General features: G+C 38.6%; 1 protein-coding gene across 26 annotated transcripts in view; it reads left to right on the forward strand.

Moving 5' to 3' along the window:
• PUM1 (pumilio RNA binding family member 1) overlaps positions 1 to 19,047 on the forward strand; it is a 128,508-nt gene that overhangs the window by 52,048 nt on the left and 57,413 nt on the right. For 12 of the 26 annotated variants that reach the window (XM_044938003.2, XM_044938002.2, XM_044938009.2 and 9 more), the window contains 3 exons: positions 6,415 to 6,523; positions 7,493 to 7,671; positions 17,441 to 17,607. The exons of 2 other annotated variants lie outside the window; for them this stretch is intronic. In XM_044938003.2, coding sequence (XP_044793938.1) covers positions 6,415 to 6,523; positions 7,493 to 7,671; positions 17,441 to 17,607 — 455 coding nt within the window. The remainder of the gene's footprint in view (positions 1 to 6,414; positions 6,524 to 7,492; positions 7,672 to 17,440; positions 17,608 to 19,047) is intronic. 12 more of the 26 variants (XM_044938016.2, XM_044938017.2, XM_044938018.2 and 9 more) reach the window with 5 other exon arrangements.

The following is a 19,047-nucleotide window of genomic DNA, read 5'->3' on the forward strand; positions in this document are numbered from 1 at the left end:
TCACAGCTTCTTTATGGACATTTCGGTTGTTTCCATGACTTGGCTGTTGTAGATAGTGGTGCTTATGAACATAGGGATGCATGTATCTTTTTGGATTATGCCCCGTTTTGTTTGGATATATGCCCAGGAGTGGAATTGCTGGGTCATATGGCAGCTCTAGTTTTTAAAGAAAGCTCCATATTGTTTTCCATAGTGGCTGCAACAATTTACATTTCCACCAACAATGTAGGAGGTTGAACACGACTCCTAATGTACAATCCTTTCCAAAAGAATTGTCCTGACAGTGAATGGGGGTATGTACAAGGCTTTTTCTTTATGCCTTGTAAAGGATATTGATTTATTCTTTTATATGTAAACCATTTTGTGTTAAAACTTCAGTAATAAAGCTTTATGTGTATGATATTAAGTATTATGAACTATCTCACTACATTTCCCAACAACCCTCTTGGTATGGAGGGCCAGGAAACCCCTTAGGGCATTAATATTTTTGAGAATGGTTTTCTGAAAATTACACAGTTATCACAGTCAGAGCTATTGGTTTACCAATAGTACTTCTTTACTGCCATCAGTGCTGAGTGGTCCTTTCTCTGAGTTGATGTCAAATTCTTTTAATGTAATGAGAATATTTACCAAGAGATTAAAAAATTTTGGAGGGGGCTATATCTTACCAGCTAGTTAAAATATCAGGTATTTGATTCCTGTATTGGCTACATTCCAGTGAAACTAAGCTTGTGTGGGAAGTTTGCATTGCCACATGAGGTGATCAAACCTGGCCATGCCTTTGGGGCTGTAGCACCTGTACTCTTTAAGAAGCCAAATTTCTGCTTTGAGAGATAGCTCTGTGTACCGTAGTGTGTAAGTAGTTACCTATTTTATTCCTCTTGAGTACAGCATACTTAATGGAGTTTCCCTCTGTTCAGGTATTAGTGGTGGTATGGTCAAACACATCCAGTCCTTAATAATCAGCTTGCTTCTTAGTTTCTGCAAAGCTGTAATCATGGTTCTTGCAGTGTTTTTGTTAGGGCTCTTAATTTTACGGGATTTACACTGAAGTGGGCTGGGTGATGTTGTGCTCACATTTGTGAGTTGTATACACAGGGGCATCTCACTGGCTTTGCCATTAGTAGTGTGAAGTCTATTAGTTACTGTTTTGTTATTAAATAATATTAACAGCTAACTCTTTGACTGGTTACTCTTGAGTTTTGCCTTGTTCCATGCTATAACATTCAGTGTTTGTAACAGTTCATTTTATCAGTGACAAAACTGAGACCTACATGAATAAACTCAACACAGTTGGAACATGAAGCCATTTTTATTTGTCTGGTTTTAAAAATGATTTCAGAGTAGTTGTGTGTGCTTTACCGACTATATTACTTCTTAAAATAGGAAGCCTGGAGGTTTTTGATGTTCTTAGCCTTTAAGAACACTTTTGTTTAAAGGGCTGTTGGTAGGGGTTAATGTGATGGTCGATTATGCAAGTGTGGATTTGTGTATTGTCTTTTTTTTTTTTTTTTTTAAAAGTGTTTCCAAACAAAATTTATAGAGGTTTCCCAAGTGCTTGACATTGCTTATAAACCAGTGGTGCTTGGTTTCTACTTTCTTCTTGAGAAGCCTCATGAATAAGCTTACTGATTTCTTTACTCTTCTTAAGTCTTTTCTTTTACAAACCTGTAGTTCAAGCTGGGATTAAAGAGTGTATGTGTTTTTCTTCTTAAGACTGAAGAGCAGATACTATTGGAGGGGCAGTTAGGAATCCTACATAATGGGACAGTACAAGGAAGAGTACAAGGCCTGTGGTATTGCTGTTGTCAGATGGTAGGGCCTCCCAAGCCCTGGTTCTCAATTTGTGCGTCTTAAAGGGGATATACTAATTTAGAGCTGATTGGATTATAGAACTGACCTGTACTAACTACAACTGCAAGAGATGAGTGTATGAAAACTAAAATGCTGTTTACTAATTTATAAAGAGAGAGAGCCTGTGGATCTCAAGTGGATCAGCATGTTTGGCTGTAGGCAGAAAGAAAGTTCTCTTAAGAAGTTTGCTTGGTAAGCAGAGTCTGAGCCAGGGAACTTGGATGTTTTTAGTGGCTACTGTACCCACACTGCTGTCTGGTCTGATGCAGTAATTGCTTTTATAAGGACAGACTTGTTTGTGCATCCTATTGGCTCTCCCTAAACTTGGGTACTGGACAATACTGCCTTCTTCATCTGACTCCCTGGCTCTACTTTTCTTTTGTTGGACCAATTCCTAATTCCCTTATCTTCCTTTAGAATTGTCAAATCTTTTAATCCTCTTACTGCTTAATCTTTCTTTAAATTGAATTCTGTAAACTTCTGCTGTGATCTGTTCTTTGTTCCTGTCAGAGAGCAGTCTTTATTTTCAAGTTCTTGATGGGGTAAGCAGTAACCATCTTTTTCATAGACTAGTTGCATTTGAATGTTTGGTGATTGAATTTAGGTGTGGCTTATGTGAAGTTTTAATGGACATGAATTAAACTCAATGGATATAAATCTGAGCAAACCGGGAGATAGTGGAGGACAGCCTGGCATGCTTCAATCCATGAGGCCTCAAAGGATACAACTTAGTGACTGAATGATGGCAGCAAGAAGTGAAGGTTTGCAGGCTGGCGAACCTGGATGCTTTAGCCTGTGCCATGGATGATGTTGGAGATTCCCTGGTGGCTCAGACGGTAAAGCATCTGCCCGCAGTGTGGAAGACCCATGTTTGATCCCCGGGTCGGGAAGATCCCCTGGAGAAGGAAATGGCAATCTACTCCAGTACTCTTGCCTAGAAAATTCCATGGATGGAGGAGCCTGGTGGGCTACAGTCCATGGGGTTGCCAAGAGTTGGATGTGACTGAGCGACTTCACTTACTTAAGGATGATGCTTTAGAGGGCTTGAATCTTAATTTGAAATAATTGGATACTCATCATCACTTTGTTTTATATTCAGTAGATTACAGCTCCTTTTAGTATGATCAGGTTCAAACAGTGTCTTTGCTTTAGATGACTCCTGGTTTTGTGATTGCTACTAATTCTCAGTAAGCATAACGTATCTAAGTCCATTTAATTTTGCAGAATTAAAAAAAACCAGTAATTTTTTCTTTTTATTACAGAAGGGCTATAAGACAAAGTGAAACAGATGAAATTTTTTCAAAATCAAAAAATATTAGAAGTAGAACAAGACTTGCTTCTTGAAAACAAAATCTTAAAGATATTTTAAATGTAAGAAAACCCTTGTGTATATTCACAGCTATATTAGTTACCTATTGCTGCTTACTAAATTACCCCAAAATTTAGTGGCTCAAAATAGGATCCTAGTCATGACTTTGCAAGATTCATGTCCAGTGACCTCTCTTGGTTCCTTGCCATATGTGTCTTTCTATTGGGCAGCTCACGATATAGCAGCTAGTTTTATTAAATTGAGAAGGAGCAAGGGTGAGAGATGAGCAGAAACAAGAGGGAAGTCAGTATCTTAAGTCTTGAAAGCAACACTCCCGTCATTTTTGCTTTGTATTGTTGCTTAGGAGCAAGTCACTAGGTTCAGCCCACAGTCAAAAGGAAGAGGGGGAGTCACATGAGGGACTGATTACCTAGAGGCAGAGACTTTAGGAGAATTGACTTGTTATTGCCTTCCTCTGCTGCTTTCTTTTTCTTTATCTCTTACAGACTTTCCTTTTCATTCCCTGCCATTTTTATTAGTAATAAGTTAATTGATCTTCTTGGCTACTTTGCCAGATCGTACGGGGTTTTAGTACTTTTGGGACTGCTCCTAGCACGTCTTCAGGATTTATATTTATAGATACTGTTCGTGGTGGGAGACACCATTTCCTCTTAGTATCTGACTGGAGTCTTGAATTTTTTAATATGTACACATTGTGTGCATTGTACTACATACATCATTTTATATAAAGGACTTGAGCATCAGAGAATTTCGGTATCCAAGGAGGCTCCTGGAACCAATCCTGCATGAATACCAAGGGGCAACTGTATCCCTTTGAGATGTGTTGCATCTGTTACCACTTTGAAATACAGTCTCCGCTTTTTAGTACCTTTCTACATGTTTCTTGTATTATTGTTTCCTTTTGAGAGAAGTTGACCTGAAAAGGGCTCACTTTATGTGCACCTGCTTTTACTGGCTTTGCATGTTATAACAACCTGGCAAGCTGCAGTGAAAGTAGGCAGGGTCTTAGAAGTCATTTTTGAAGCCTTGAGTTCAGGGCTGCTGCTTTCAGTAAGCAGTTGGACAAATTATGGAAAGACTATGTTTGCACATGGAGGCCGGTGCTTAGAGAAGCTTGAGTTTTGAGTAAAGGTTTCCAAATTTGTGTCAAGAGGGATGAGCAGTATAATGAATGTATTTCATCACCTTTGCTGTCTTTGCAATATGAGAGACTAAAGTTAACCGACTGATGAAGTGTCCCTTGTGCTGACGCTCTTTTGGTGCACAGAGAAGTTGGTGCAAACTCTTGTTTGCTCACACTTCGTACAAAATACAGGAGAAAGATCTAATAGGGTTAGAAAGATCTAACCAACAGGGAAAGAAATTCTGTTTCTATTTGTAGTCTTATGAGGGCATTTTTGAAATTAAGAGAAGAAAAAGAAGTTTAAAAACAAGAATTCTTGAGTTGTGCATGAGTAGTGCACGTTAATTTTCACTGTCCCTTCTGTGGTTTACAGCTGTTTTGCCTTGGTGTAATGCCACTGAACACATTTATTAAGAACCTCCTTTGTGGTGGACATTGTGTTAGGTGCATATCTACAATATCTCTAATCATCACAGCATCCTGAAAAATATCTTCTTCATTAGTACAAAGAAAATGAGGCCCAGGGCAGTCCTGTATTTTGTCCTAGGACACATCGAAGTTGTTTAGTCTAGGCTTCCTGACTCTATTGCTTAGCTATGGTCTGGGCTCCTGCTCCCACCTGTCCTCATTGTCCTTCAAATTAACAGACTAGCTGTGTCCTTGTTTCTTTGAGAGAATGAACCCTAGAGGCACACTAGGAATTGACTGCTTATAACTGCTCATCATCAAGTAAACCAGTGCCTCTGTGCAATTAAATGTCAGACCAAAATAGGTCTTTTTTCCTTGACCTTGTTGGACCAGGAAACAATGTTAGGGCCTGAAAAATAAGTGGGAAACTGCTTTGGTTCAGGTAGTAACCCATGTCTACCATATAGTTTCATAGAACTCAAATAAATTGATGCTGAGAAACCCAGAAATTGGATCGGAAAGCTGAGATGCGTTTTAGTGAGAGCAGAGTTGAGCTGTTTCTCCTTATCATTGGGTTATAGGTTATACATAGGAAAAGTAAACCTTAATCATCAAGGAGGAGAGCAAATGTTTTGTACTCTCTGCTTTTCTCTTCTCTTCCTCTGAGAAATTCAACTCTTCAGGTGTGTTGTTTTATGCTCAAAAGCAGTGATGAAGTATTATCTCAAACTTCTGAGTTTCTTATCTGACTAGTAGCAGCTGAAGTGAAAACATAGACTAAATAAGAGGGACGTTTTATTAGTGAGTAAAGCTGGTGAAGAATAATGGGATAGTAATGGAAACTTACTTTGTAGCTTGGGTCACTAATGCTTTGATCATGTGCACAACTGTACTGTGTTTTGCTTGAAGGGTGATTTGCATTTCTTTGGTTAAAGCTAATTTAAAGCTAGTGATGCTTGCATTTCTAGGAAGTATGAAATGTTTTGTGAAGTCACTTTAATGGCATTACTAAGTATTCTTAAGATTAACTGAGGTTAGGAGATTTTAATTTCCCTTCCAGTAATGGGGGAATAACTGATCTGTCTTTCCAAAATCTTGGAATAGGTTAATGTTGTGGTTAGGAAGTGGTTTTTTTTTTTGTTGTTGATTTTTGTTTGTTTTAATTTTTTCTTTGTGGTATTGAAAATGTTTTGCTTAAACAGAATCTCTGTGTATGAAGGAGGTAAATTTTGCCTCTAGTGTTCCATAGCTGGCGTCTGAGTTAATGCCCAAGCTTGAGTAACTTTGTAGGGTTAGTTAGTGTAAACCTAGGCAGAGGTAGCCTTTTCAATAGTTGTAGGTACTTTTCTTTTTTTGTAAGAATCTTCTTAGTGAGCAATTAGCTGATAGGTCTAATATGAGTCCCCCTCCCTCTCCCCTTAAAAATCTTGGCATAGATTAAGTGAATAATTCCAGATGTTTAAGATGAGCCTCTATTGTGATGGGTTGATCTGTAGCCCTGCTTGCATTAGGCCTCTTTGTGACTTTTACCAAAGATAAAGCAGTGCTCTGAGGACAGTCTGCAGAGTCAGAACACTGTAATTAAAGACCTTCAGGGCACATGAGCATCTTCAGTACCCTTGTCTAAAAGAAAGTGTTGACTGCTGTACTTTCATCCTTTATGAATTCTTTAAAAGCATCTATTATTTTTAATTTGCAGCAGCTCTTGCCAGGTAAAAAGTTTTGGGAAACAGATGAATCCAGCAAAGATGGACCAAAAGGAATATTCCTGGGTGATCAATGGCGAGACAGTGCCTGGGGAACATCAGGTAATCTAGATCTAGCATCTGTACTGTGATTTATGCCTGTCTTAGAGCTCCTTTCCTCAGCAATTGGCAAGTCATGAATTTTACATCAGTGACATAAGCATGTCAAGCAGTGTCCTGTCCTGTAGTATAATTGCCATGAAGGAGCTTATATGATGTAATTTATTAAAACATAATTAATGCAAAATCAAATCTTCAATATTTTTGCTGAAGTGCTAGCCACAGGGGAATGGTCTTAGTTGAAATGACTGTAATTTCAGCTACAACTTCTTGTTCTGTACTGCTGTCAGCATACTTGGAATTAGAAAATCCATGCCTGCCATTTGAAGTTCATGTTTCTTTCTCCTCCCATTGCCCCTGTGTACTGTGTATGGGGTGATCTATCTAAAAATGTGGTTGGGGCCAAATAAGTCACTGGGCATGGATGGATTTCTGACTGACTACCCCTGAAGAGAGAGATGGGGAGAACTTGAAGAGGCAGCCACACTGACAGCAGAAAGAAATGACAGATGATGGGGAGGAAGGAGTCAGAACATTCAAAAGCTGATGTGCTGTGTTGCAGCGCGATGTAAGAATGGAACCTCAGATGACAGTGGTCATCAGAAAAGATCAGATTATGTTGTTATTTTAAAAAGGGCAGTAAAATCACATTTCCTTTTAGTGACATTACCAATAAAATATATTAAAAAGGAATTCTGCTACTTGAAAGGGGTAAACATTTAATTTGTCCACTCAGCTAGATAAACCAGTTATGTGAACTACTGTATTGCTGTCCTGGATATATGAAGGGTGTGTTCTGTTTCATTAGCTTATGTAGAATATTATACTTAGGGAAAACACAGTAGGACATTTGGCTCAATTTACCATGACAGGTTTCCTGATTCCCAGTCATTGGTTTATCCATGAGACGTCGCTCGTAATTTGTTTGAGCCTCTGGCTGCACTGTATCATGCTTGTGTATCTTTTTTGTAGATCATTCAGTTTCCCAGCCAATCATGGTGCAGAGAAGACCTGGTCAGAGTTTCCATGTGAACAGTGAGGTCAATTCTGTACTGTCCCCACGGTCGGAGAGTGGGGGACTAGGCGTTAGCATGGTGGAGTATGTATTGAGCTCATCCCCGGGCGATTCCTGTCTAAGAAAAGGAGGATTTGTAAGTTGGCTTGAGGAACTTGTTCCTATCTCTCTCTCTCTTTCCCCTTCCCCCTAAAGAAAAACATGCCTGTTTAGTTTCCTTAGATATTCACAGCACTAATGGCAGAGTTTTTAAGAACACTTCTATTGCAATTAGATCTCAGCAAACACAGCAGGAGATATGACTAAACTTTTTAAAAATAGAGAAATGATGTTTTTTTGGGACTCATTTATAGTAATGTGAGGTAAGAACTGAAATCTAGGTCTCAGTTCATTGGTCCTCCAGAAAACACACAAAAAGAGAAGGAATTAACACAAAGCTGAAGGTGGATGTCAATAGGGAATAGATCTGAGAGCAGTGATTTGCCAATACCTGAGGGTCCTTAAAATGGATCGGATAACGTGGGTTCATTCTTGTTTTTGCTAGCTAAGCTTTAATTATGAAATGATCATTGGCCCTCTTTGAATAACTTTGCTTCTCATACCCAGTCTATAAGGAAATCAGAAGTTCTGTTAATTCTATGTTGCAAATTTTTTCAGATTCATCACCATTGATTTCTCTGATGCTAAATTCTAGGCAAAGCAGCATCTCTGTAGCCTCTTCCCTTTTTAAGTCTTCGATAGCCTTTCTCAAGACTAGTTCTTTCTTATACCATTGACTTTATAGATCTAAAAGTCTTAAGATGCATTTGTTTGAATCTTCCTCATTTTGTGTTCTTTGACTGGTTTTATATTCCAAGTCATAGCTAGGAAGATCACAAAAGGCACCCTAACTCTTTCTTCCTTACTTTTCTCTTGACTCAAACATGTTTTGTACCTTTTCAAAGCACTGTCTCCCTGAAGTCTTTTTGGGCTAATACTTCTATTGGCAGTCATTTTAAGGGACCTTCTTTCCCTTAAGTCATACTAATAATTTTACCTTTATAATGTCTTGCATTCTATTATCTTAGTAGCATTTATTGTTTGTATTTTTATCATTAGACATCTGTTGCTAAGTATCTGAGGCTTGGTTCTATTTTCCCAGTTCCGCTTGAAACTAGTGTCAGCAGCAGTGCATATTTGGTGCAGCTTTCTCAGGGTCAAGTTCAGTTCTTTAACATGTTAGTGGACACTAAATGAATGATTGTTGACTTGGTTGTCAGTTAACAGGTGGCATCCAAGGTAACCAGAATCCACCTGGAGTTAACTTTATTCTACTCATGTCAAAGGTAGTGCTTCAATGGACATCGACACTTGACATGTGGCTGGAGCTTTTGATTCTACCAAAAAAAAAAAAGAGTGGGGCAGGGGGAGTGAAATGAGCTTATTTAAGAGGCTGGTTTGAATTTCTCCCAGTTCTACACCTAGAAGTTTGGTTTGAGGAATTAAGCCAGAACAGGATCATTCATTTTTATAATAACATTTAGGAAGAGCAAGGGACCAAACTGGGGCTTTTGTCTTGATTCTTGCATACTAGCTGTTCCAAAGTTGAACTGATTAACTTCTGGGTCTTTTGACCCTGCAGAGACATAGGTTCCGTGGCTCATAGGTCAGATTGGAAAATACTGCTTGTATTTGAACTTTCCCAAGAGGCTTTTTGGGAAGAATAAGATCTACCATTTGGATGTGAGGAATGGGATCAAGCAAAATGATCATTTGCATGTTGTCTTATGGGAAGAAGAGTGTTACTTCTTCTCTTCTTTCAGCTTATCCCCAGCTCACCTCTTTTTCTTACCTCCCACACTTTGCTCAGAGGAAGTGCTGCCTTCTAACTTCTGCCTGTGTTGTGGTTTAGTTGGTAAGTTGGATCTGACTCTTCTTCAACCCCATGAACTGTAGCCCACCAGGCTACTCTGTCCATGGGATTTTCCAGGCAAGAATACTGACGTGGGTTGCCATTTCCTTCTCCAGGGAGTCTTTCCGACTCAGGGATTGAACCCACATCTCCTGCAAGTCTTTTGCATTGGCAGGTGGGTTCTTTACCACTGAGCCATCAGGGAAGCACAACTTCTGCCTATAACTTTTAGTTATTTACTATAGGAGAAAAGTCACAGCTAAGTCATTACTGTGGTGAACTGGAACCTCTGAGATTCTTGCCATGAATTCTCTATCATGTGTGGACAGCTTCTAAGTCTTGGACATTAGCCACCAGACATGTGCCTGGGTTACTGTTAAGTTTGTGAAAGTGAAAGTCACTCAGTTGTCTTCAACTCTCTGCGACCCCATGGACTTCCATGGAATTCTCCAGGACAGAATACTGGAGTGGCTAGCTTTTCCCTTCTCAACCCAGGGATTGAACCCAGGTCTCCCGCATTGCAGGTGGATTCTTTACCAGCTGAGCCAAAAGGGAAGCCCGGGAATACTGGAGTGGGTATCCACTATCCAGTGGAAGCCTGTCCCTTCTCCAGCGGATCTTCCTGACCCAGGAATCAAATCGGAGTCTCCTGCATTGCAGGTGGATTCTTTACCAACTGAGTTATGTATGAAGCTGTGAAGTTTGTAGGAAGCAGAAAAATAATTAGAAGTAGGAGAAAGATAAAACACTGTGGCTGATTTATTATTATTTTTTTCCTTTTTAAACAATTATTTTATTAGTTAATCTGTGATGAAGCTGTGTCTTTTGTATTCCATATCTTTATTTGATTTTGTAAAGGTGGCTTCTATCCTTACTTGAGAGATTGGTGATTTCTAGCTCTTTTGTAGTATTGTTACCAGGGGAAGTTAAGACCTCAGGATAGAGGTCAGAAAATTGAATTCTCTAAAAAGCATCTACTGAGTTTCTGAAGTTTGCATAAAGATAAATGAAAATTCTCCAAATCTGTATTCCAGTTTCTCAGAAGGAAGGTTGTGTGTAATGAAACGTTATCCTGTATTTTGACTTGAGTTGCACCTAAATGGTGATACAGGAAGACTGACCAGTGATGTCAGTCCATCACTTTGGCACATCTGATCTTACGGTGGATGGAGAACTGGGATCAGTGACCTGCTTTATCAGCTTTTTGGTTGTTTCCTGCTGATCTTGTGCTTCTCTTGGTTTTGCTGTCTGTCTGTTGGTTAAGGTGACATTTAACCACAGCTCTGGTCATGGAAACCCGAATCACTGTTTGGTTGTCATGGTATGCATACATCTGGAAAGAGGTGAGCCTTTTTTTATTTTTAAGTAAAAATCTATTTTGTCTTTTACAGCGTTGAGTTCAGAGACCAAGGAAGACAGAATATCTGCTTCTAGTAGATAGTTTTTCTAAAGAGTAGTCATTGGTGGTTTACGGATTGGAGCATTCAGATGTTTTTCTTTTTAGGTGATCATACCAGCATTTCTTCTGGTTAGCCTCAGAGAAGCTCCATTTTAAACCCCCAAGAGCTGAAAACATCATCCCTAATGGCATAATGAATGTACACCTCAAATCAAGTACTAAGGGGCTATTCTCAGATAACTGACAACAGATAAGCCAGACTCTGATGAACTGCTCAGTTAAAGGGGTTTAGAACTAAAGTAATTACATTGGTTTTCCATTTTCAGTAAAGTTGTTTTATGGTTAAAGCTTGAATGAAGGTATTTAACCCTGTCTAGCTTCCCTGAGCCTTTCTTAAGTTCATTTCTAATGTAAAAATGGACTCAGTCATTTTGGCTTTTGTGATAAGAGTGCTTGCAGGCTGATGATAAGAATCCGACAGCAGTGTTTTATTCTCAGCACCCACTGGAAATTTTTGGTAGTATTCCAAGTATGAATCAGGAACTTCAGGGTAGCAGTTTTCAGAATAATGGGAAAATTCAGAATACCAGTTAAGTCAGAGTCAGGTTTTTAAATTTGATTTATTTCCTTTATTCCTGGGTAAAGACATCCCCTTACTCGCCCGCTCAAAACACCCCGAAATAAAGCATGGTTCTGGATGGTTATAAAGTCATATGTATTTACTATGTTTTTAGGCATTGGGTGAAAAGATTTTTAGAAAAAAAACAAACATATTGGGAAGACCTTTCTGCTTGTTTGTAGAGACTGGCTGCTTTCTGGCCTGGAGGTCACGTGCACACTCACAGCAGCTCACTCAGATCACAGGACTGGGCGGCTCGCTGTTCTAGGTGCCATTGCATTTGTTTCAGGCGGTCAGTGTGGTTTCAGTTGATTTTGCTTAAACCTTTGTGTCATGTAATGCAGGGACTTTAGTCTTAACTGGACCTTGATTTCTTCATTTGCAGAAAGTCTAATTCATATGGCTATGTAGTATATAATACATGAAAATACTTTGTAAGTCTTATAAAGTCTTGGGCTATGTAGTCCTTCGGCCAGTAGCATTATTGGCATCTGGGAGCTTATTAGAACCGGCAACTCTCAGACTCAACTCCAGACTATTGAATCAAAGTCTGCAGTTTGATATGACCCACAGATGATTTATATACACTTAAAGTGTCATAAATACTGATAATACAGTTTTATTGGAAGATTTCAATTCAGAAACTTTTATCTCAGGAGGAGCCCCTTCAGACTTGAGCTTCCCTTGAACAAGAAATCTTTGTGCTCTGCTTTGCAATGTCAAGCTTTTAGACACTGACTAAATAAAAAGTTAAAAAAAAAAAAGCCATGCAACTTTCAGAAAACCTTTTATGGTTTTCATCTCTTTTTCCTGCTGGGTTTGGTGGTAGTACAACAGAGGGGAACACTTTTCTTATTTTTTTGCACACCAGAAATTGGGTGGTCATATACACAGTGCATGGTATATTCCATGTTCCACTGTTTCTAAATCGCATACCTCCCAACTTCTGTTCATTTTGAAATTGGATATGTTTTAATTGCCATTGTTTCCTTTTTAGCAGCACATAAGATGATGGTATGTCTTATAAATTGATGGTGCCTCAGATTTGATAAAAGGTAATAATAGGTGGTGGAGCTTCTCTGGTGGCTCAATGTTAAAGAATCTGCCTGCCAACACAGGAGGCATAGGTTCGATCCCTGGATTGGGAAGATCTCTTGGAGGAGGAAATGGTAACCCACTCCAGTATTCTTACCTGGGAAATCCCATTGACAGAGGAGACTGATGGGATGCAGTCCCTAGGGTTGTGAAGAGTCAGAGATCACACACACACACACACACACACACACTAGTTGTTGGCTTGATTGTGTATAGATATTTCAGAAAAGTTACTGGGACAGAGGGGTTAATGATGAAAGCCATAGTCTTTCCAGGGGGGAAACATCAGGTATCAAGCAAGTTTGAAGCTTTAGGGGTATTGGAGGTGAGTGAGACTGTTTGTGTCTGAGAAAGGTAGTGGGCAAAATTGGATAAAATATTTTAAAAAATCTTTTAAAAGGAATTGCACAGTCATGAATTGCCTTGTTTAAATACCTGAAACAACCCTTTGAAGTAGATGTTGTCATCCCTATAAAAATTTATCAATGAGGAGAATGAGGTTTAGAAGGGAAGTGGTGGGAGCTGAATTCAGTGTTCTGATTTCACACCTTTTAGCCATAGTATATGCTCCACTGTCCTGTTTATTAGTTTCTCACATAGTATCATATTTAATATATTAATTTAAAAGTAATTCATGACTAGTAATTTCAAACTTTTACTCATTTTTTTAGATATTTTAAATTTCTTTATTACTAGTGAAGCTAAAATTGCTGAATTTTTTGGGTGGCATTTTGTGAAAAATTGAGAAGTGTACACAGGGAAACCAATATTTTAGTTAATGTTATGGTTTTTGGACTGGTTTATCAAGCAAATACACAAATAGTCCTTTGAGAAAAAAGAAAAATTACTAATCTTATTGACTGTGACTTCTGCCACATGGAGCTTTGAGGTAAAATCTATGCAGTAACAGGAAAAATTAAGTTCTCATTTCTCTGACTTCATTCCGAATTAATATTCCCTGATATATTCATTCCCCTTTTGAGAAAGGTGAGCTGGACTGAATGACTCTGATCTCCGTAGTGTATAGTTTTCTCCTCTTCTCTCAGTTCTTTGGTATGAGGCAGCAGAACATACTCTAATGTTTATGTCTGTCATCTGATCTCTCAAGAACACTCCTTGGCCCCACTCTAGGGATTTTGAGTGGGCTTGGCTTCTTGCATTTTGAGCACTGTCTGAGGGCTATGGTTGGATTACAGTTTTGAATTGAAATTCATCTAGAGAGAGCCTAGAACAGGAGGATGCTATTAACCCATCTTTGTTTTTTATTGCATTTAGTTAATAGGCTTTTTAGTATTAATTTGCACTGGGCAGTATGTGACAAAAAAGAAAAGTGTAACTCCTGTCTATAGGATGCTTATTTGGACTCAATTTTAGTGGTTCTTGGGCTACCCAGGTGGCACTGGTGATAAAGAACCCGCTTGCCAGTGCAGGAGACATAAGAGACTTGAGTTTGATCCCTAGGTGGGTACGATCCCCTGGAGGAGGGCATGGCAACCCACTCCAGTATTCTTGCCTGGAGTACCCCATGGACAGAGGAGCCGGGCGGGCTACAGTCCATAGGGTCGCAAAGAGTCGGGCACAACTGAAGCGACTTAACAACGCACAGTGGTTCTCAACTGTGAGTGCTTATTGGAAGAGAAACTTAGGTTTGTGGGAGCTTCTGCAGACGAGTTAAATTAGAATCTCTCGAGAAAGCCCAGTCACTTGCAAATTTTTAAAAGATTGTGATGTTTGATACCAACCATAGAGCCACTGCATTGTGCAAAGGACAGTATATCTGGGAGGGCCGATAGGCTGTACACTTTCTTTTGAGTTAAACCACTTAATGGGAACCTTCATTTTTAATGTTAGTATTACAATGTTACGTAAGAAATACTCTCCCAGTGCATAGTTTTCACTAGTGTCATACTTGTATACAGTGTTTTTTACTTTATAATAAACTTTTACATATACATCATTTCATTGATGTTTACTACTTTGTTTTAAACAAAATGGTCCCTTTTTATAGATAAGACAACTCAGACTCAGGTTTAATGACCTGTCCAAAGTCCAGTAAGTGTTAACAGTTGAGATAGACTGTAGGTTCTGTGCAATCTGGGTTAGTATTTTCCTAAAAGAATACCTTACCTTAAACATTAAAAAAAAACTTTACAACTCCATAAAACAGAGCAGCCCAAATATACCCTTATTCTCTCTCACTAGGGTCCTCAGATTTCTAAGAGACCATTTTTATGATCCCCAACTCTGTATTCTATATTCTCTTTTAATAGCAGACTTTTGACAAGATAGCTTCCCACTTATGCTCTTGGTGTCATTCATAAATCAGACTTCATGTCAACTGTTTTAACTTAGTGCTTTTGTTGATTTACTGAATTTGTTAAAACTTTTATGACCCATGTACAGAAAAGTTTACACATCATAAATGTTCATCTTCATGACTTTCTGCCTAATAGAAATATCCCCTATAACCCATCCAAATCAGGTATGGAAGTCATCCTACCTGTTCTGTTTTGCTGAGGCATTAATAGCCTAGTCGGAGTAGAAAACCAGGTAACTATTTTATGTAAATAGACTGTATAACATGGACAAAAAACAGCCCATCCCAGGGACATCTTTGAAAATCTAGCCCTTGGCAGTATAATTGAGAAAGTAAGTGTTCAGGTCAGGGCAGTTGGCTTACAGGGGGAGCAGCTTCTCAGCAAGCCCTTGTAAAGGGTCACTGAGGAAAGATTATGAAAAATGTTGATTTGGTGAGTGAGCCAGCCTCTTCTGTACCCAGATTATTTGCTTGGTGAAAAGTCCTACTGCTGCTTTATTGCATTTCCTTACCATTTTTTTTTCCTGTAGACTGTTTGAACTCCTCGTGAGAAACTGGAGCTGAACTCCCTGCCACTCCTGAGCCAGTGACTTGATTTGTAGATTTGTGGAAGATTATTTAAGTGTGTTGGTGGGATGATCCTAAAATACCTTTAAAAATTATTGACGTTAGTGGGGTCTAATTCAGGTGGACTTGTTCATTACCACCTCTTGGACTCTTACCTGATGATAAATAGAATGGGAGGATCCTTCTTATTTTAGCAGTTCAGTTTTGCAGGACTTTTTTCTGTTTGTTTTTTTATCTTATTTTTTGAACTTCTGTCCTGCAGTGTATTCAGTGTTGGGGATGTGAAAATTACCACATAGCTTCTGTCAGTTTTACCTTTGCAGGAAGAGGGAGCTTTTATTTCTGGACATTTTGAAAGCTCTTTCTGTCTTTAGAATCCTGGCATGCTTTGTCTGGCTTGGGATCTCAGTGTCATGCTTAATTGGCTCTCATTTACTCTTTGGACCAGTATCAGTGTTACACTTTGAAGATGTGAACGTTAGATCTCATTTGCTGCCAGACTATAGTTTACCATCTTGCTGCTACATGAAACTAAGTGGTATATCCTTTCTGAATTCCTTCTGGTATATGTTCCTTTATTCATATTAGCCATGAAGTCTTTCTTTTTCTGTTACTTTTGAGCAGAGGGTGGTTTTAAAAGCAAAATGGGCTTTGAATTGGTTGTTGAAAGGTCTAAGATTGTCAAGTGTCCCTGTGTCTGGTCTTTTTGTGTCAGGGTGGCTAAGAACTACTTTGAGAGCATCTTTTTATTTTGCATTTGCAGGCCTACCATTCACAGCTGTGTCTGCTGCTTTATCTTCCATTTATGGTCCTCACCCTCCCCACTGAAATTTGGTTGTGGCGACTGGAGATGCTGAGCAGTAGTTCTCATCATCTTTTGATTGGATCTTACCTTTTACCAGGAGCTTTCTTTTGGTCTAGGTCTGTTTGTTTCTTTCTTAAAACAGAAGTCAGTAATGGAGACAGGCAAGATTACTTACCTCTCTCTGGTTTTACAAAAGCAAAAATTATTTAACCCTTGGGTAAGGTTTTGCAAAGCTTGCTATACCATGTCAAGTCACTATACCAAACCTTTTCATTCTGAAAATCAAGACACATTTGCTTTAAAAGTCCATGTCTTAACTTAGGTGGTTGGTAAGAGGAGACAGACTTAATTTCTTTAAGAAACAGGACATCGGTGTGCTTGGCACTGCATCGGTCCATTTAGGTCCAATCTTTCAGTCTTTTTAGTTTGAAGTACTTCAGAGATAAACTCTGTTGCATCAGTGATTTGCCTTAATATGCTCCCATGTAATCCTTGGTACGTACGGACAGGCGGTGGATGACAACTAAATACTTAGAGTACTCTTTGTGAAAGAATTTTAGTTAGATTTAACATGTTCTGAAGGATTTAAAAAATTCAAGTTAAGGATGATTAGTGATTTATTGTTTCAGTAAGCGGTGAGACATTGGGTGGAATTGGGGTGGTGATGGTTCAAATTGGCAGGGCATATATCCCAACATGAAGTGTATAGAGTAATGGAATTGGAATGATGTTAGACCACACTTAATTCAATATTCAGAAGTAAGGGAGGCGTTTACATAGGCAATAGAAGTAGGAAATTAATTCTGTAGGCTTAATACTTCCCAAGTATAATATTAGCTATAATTCCTGGGGATTATTAGGAACCATGCTATTCTAGAGAGTTAGATTTTAGAGTAGAGAAATGGAACTAAGAAATACAAAGTTGTGGTTGGGCTTTTGGTAGAAAGGAAAAAAAATGGGGTGGTGGGACATTGGGCATGATAAGACTGTCCTAAACTCTGTAACATAATTGTATGTCTGTCTCCCCCATTTGGCAAGACTTTCTGCAGTGTTCCTGCCTCTGTGTTGTCTGTTAATTAGATTGTAATGTCTTGAAAGGTCATGGATACTATCCTGTTCTAATTAGCATCTAGTGTAGTCTGGTGTCCATGGTGGTTGCCCGCTATTATTAGTTGATGATGATTAGTGAAGCTGAAGCTATTTTTTAAACAGGGCCCAAGGGATGCAGACAGTGATGAAAACGACAAAGGTGAAAAGAAGAACAAGGGTACGTTTGATGGAGATAAGCTAGGAGATTTGAAGGAGGAGGGTGATGTGATGGACAAGACCAATGGTTTACCAGTGCAGAATGGGATTGACGCAGACGTCAAAGATTTTAGGTTTGTATGTTTTACACTTCTGATTTTTGAGTGGGGGCTATGGGTTTTTGTTTTGATTTAGTTTTATTTTGATTTTAGTTTTCTTTTTCCCTCCCTATGTGTCTTTTTAAAGAACTGGGACTAGTGTAGGCCATACCACAAAAATTGTATGAACTGTTAAGGTGAAACTTTTTAAGATCTGTCCATACCTGATGTTTTGCCAAAACAATAGACTTTCCATTTGTGTGGAGCTCTATAATTCGCAGAATGATTTCATAAAGATCAGTTCATTGATTCTCAAATTTCAACATCACCTGGATGAGCACCTTGGGATTTCTCCCAAATCATTATCTTGGGAGAAATTATGGTTACTAACGGAAGTGTGTCATATTACTGTGGCATATTAAGGAAGAGTGAAAAGAGATCAGTTAAGTATTATTTCACTTGAGACTCATAAGCTCCCTTTGAGGTAGGCAGGTATCGTTTTCTTCATTTTGAAGAACCGGAGATACAGCTAAAGTGACTTGTTCTTAATCATATTCCTTCCATGGAGGCCTCTCATTCCATCTCTGGTCATAATTGATATACAAGTTTTAACCCTGTAATTTTAATATGCACAGTATTAATGATACCATATTTGTCTTCCACATTTGGCAAGTATTCTTTGTTACATGATGGTATGTGAGTTTTAATTTTTTTTTAAATTTTGACTAAGGATTTTTATCCTCAGTCACTGATGCCCAGTAGAGAATTTAATTTTTAATAATTTTAGTCTAAAGCCAATGTGTGTCTAAACACACACACACACACAGCATCCTTTATCCTAATAATCTGCAAAGTCAAAATAAAAATATTGTGTGTGTGTGGGGTCATTCCTTTTAGAACAATGTTTAATTTGTTTAATCTTCCTAAATTAATTTTTGCATCTCATGGGTATAAAGAATTAGTCTTTGTAAGAAATTTGAGTCATAGCGTAAACACTTACCTCAGGTCTTTCAGATGAGTTTGGGTATCCCTCCATCCTGAATCTCAAGCAGCTTGTGGTATTGTTTTGTGGTATTTGACTCCAGGGCAGATGGTAGTAGTAGGGGGTGTGTGTGTGTGTTAAGGAACTACAAGAGCTTTAATTTGTACCAGCTGTAGGATTTCTTTTAGGCTAAGAATGTAGTCACAGGCTATATTTCCCTGACTAGAATATAATATTATTCAATATTAATCTGAATTAGAATTAAATAGTTCTGCTGTCTTTTTGCATAGGGTGATCATGTGTCCTGGGTTGCCCAGGACAGTATTTGTTTATACCTCTGTCCCAAGATATTTATTAATACTTCCCTTTTTTGTTCTTAGGAGTGTCCTGGTTCGGATGATAAATTACATCCTCATATTACTTTTAATTCTTAGAGTTGATTCCTTAGCAGGAGCTTATCCTAAAAAGTGAATTTATTTTGTACTGTTTTATAA

This window comes from Bubalus bubalis, chromosome 2, assembly GCF_019923935.1.
Source record: "Bubalus bubalis isolate 160015118507 breed Murrah chromosome 2, NDDB_SH_1, whole genome shotgun sequence".
In the NCBI taxonomy this organism is placed as follows: domain Eukaryota; kingdom Metazoa; phylum Chordata; class Mammalia; order Artiodactyla; family Bovidae; genus Bubalus; species Bubalus bubalis.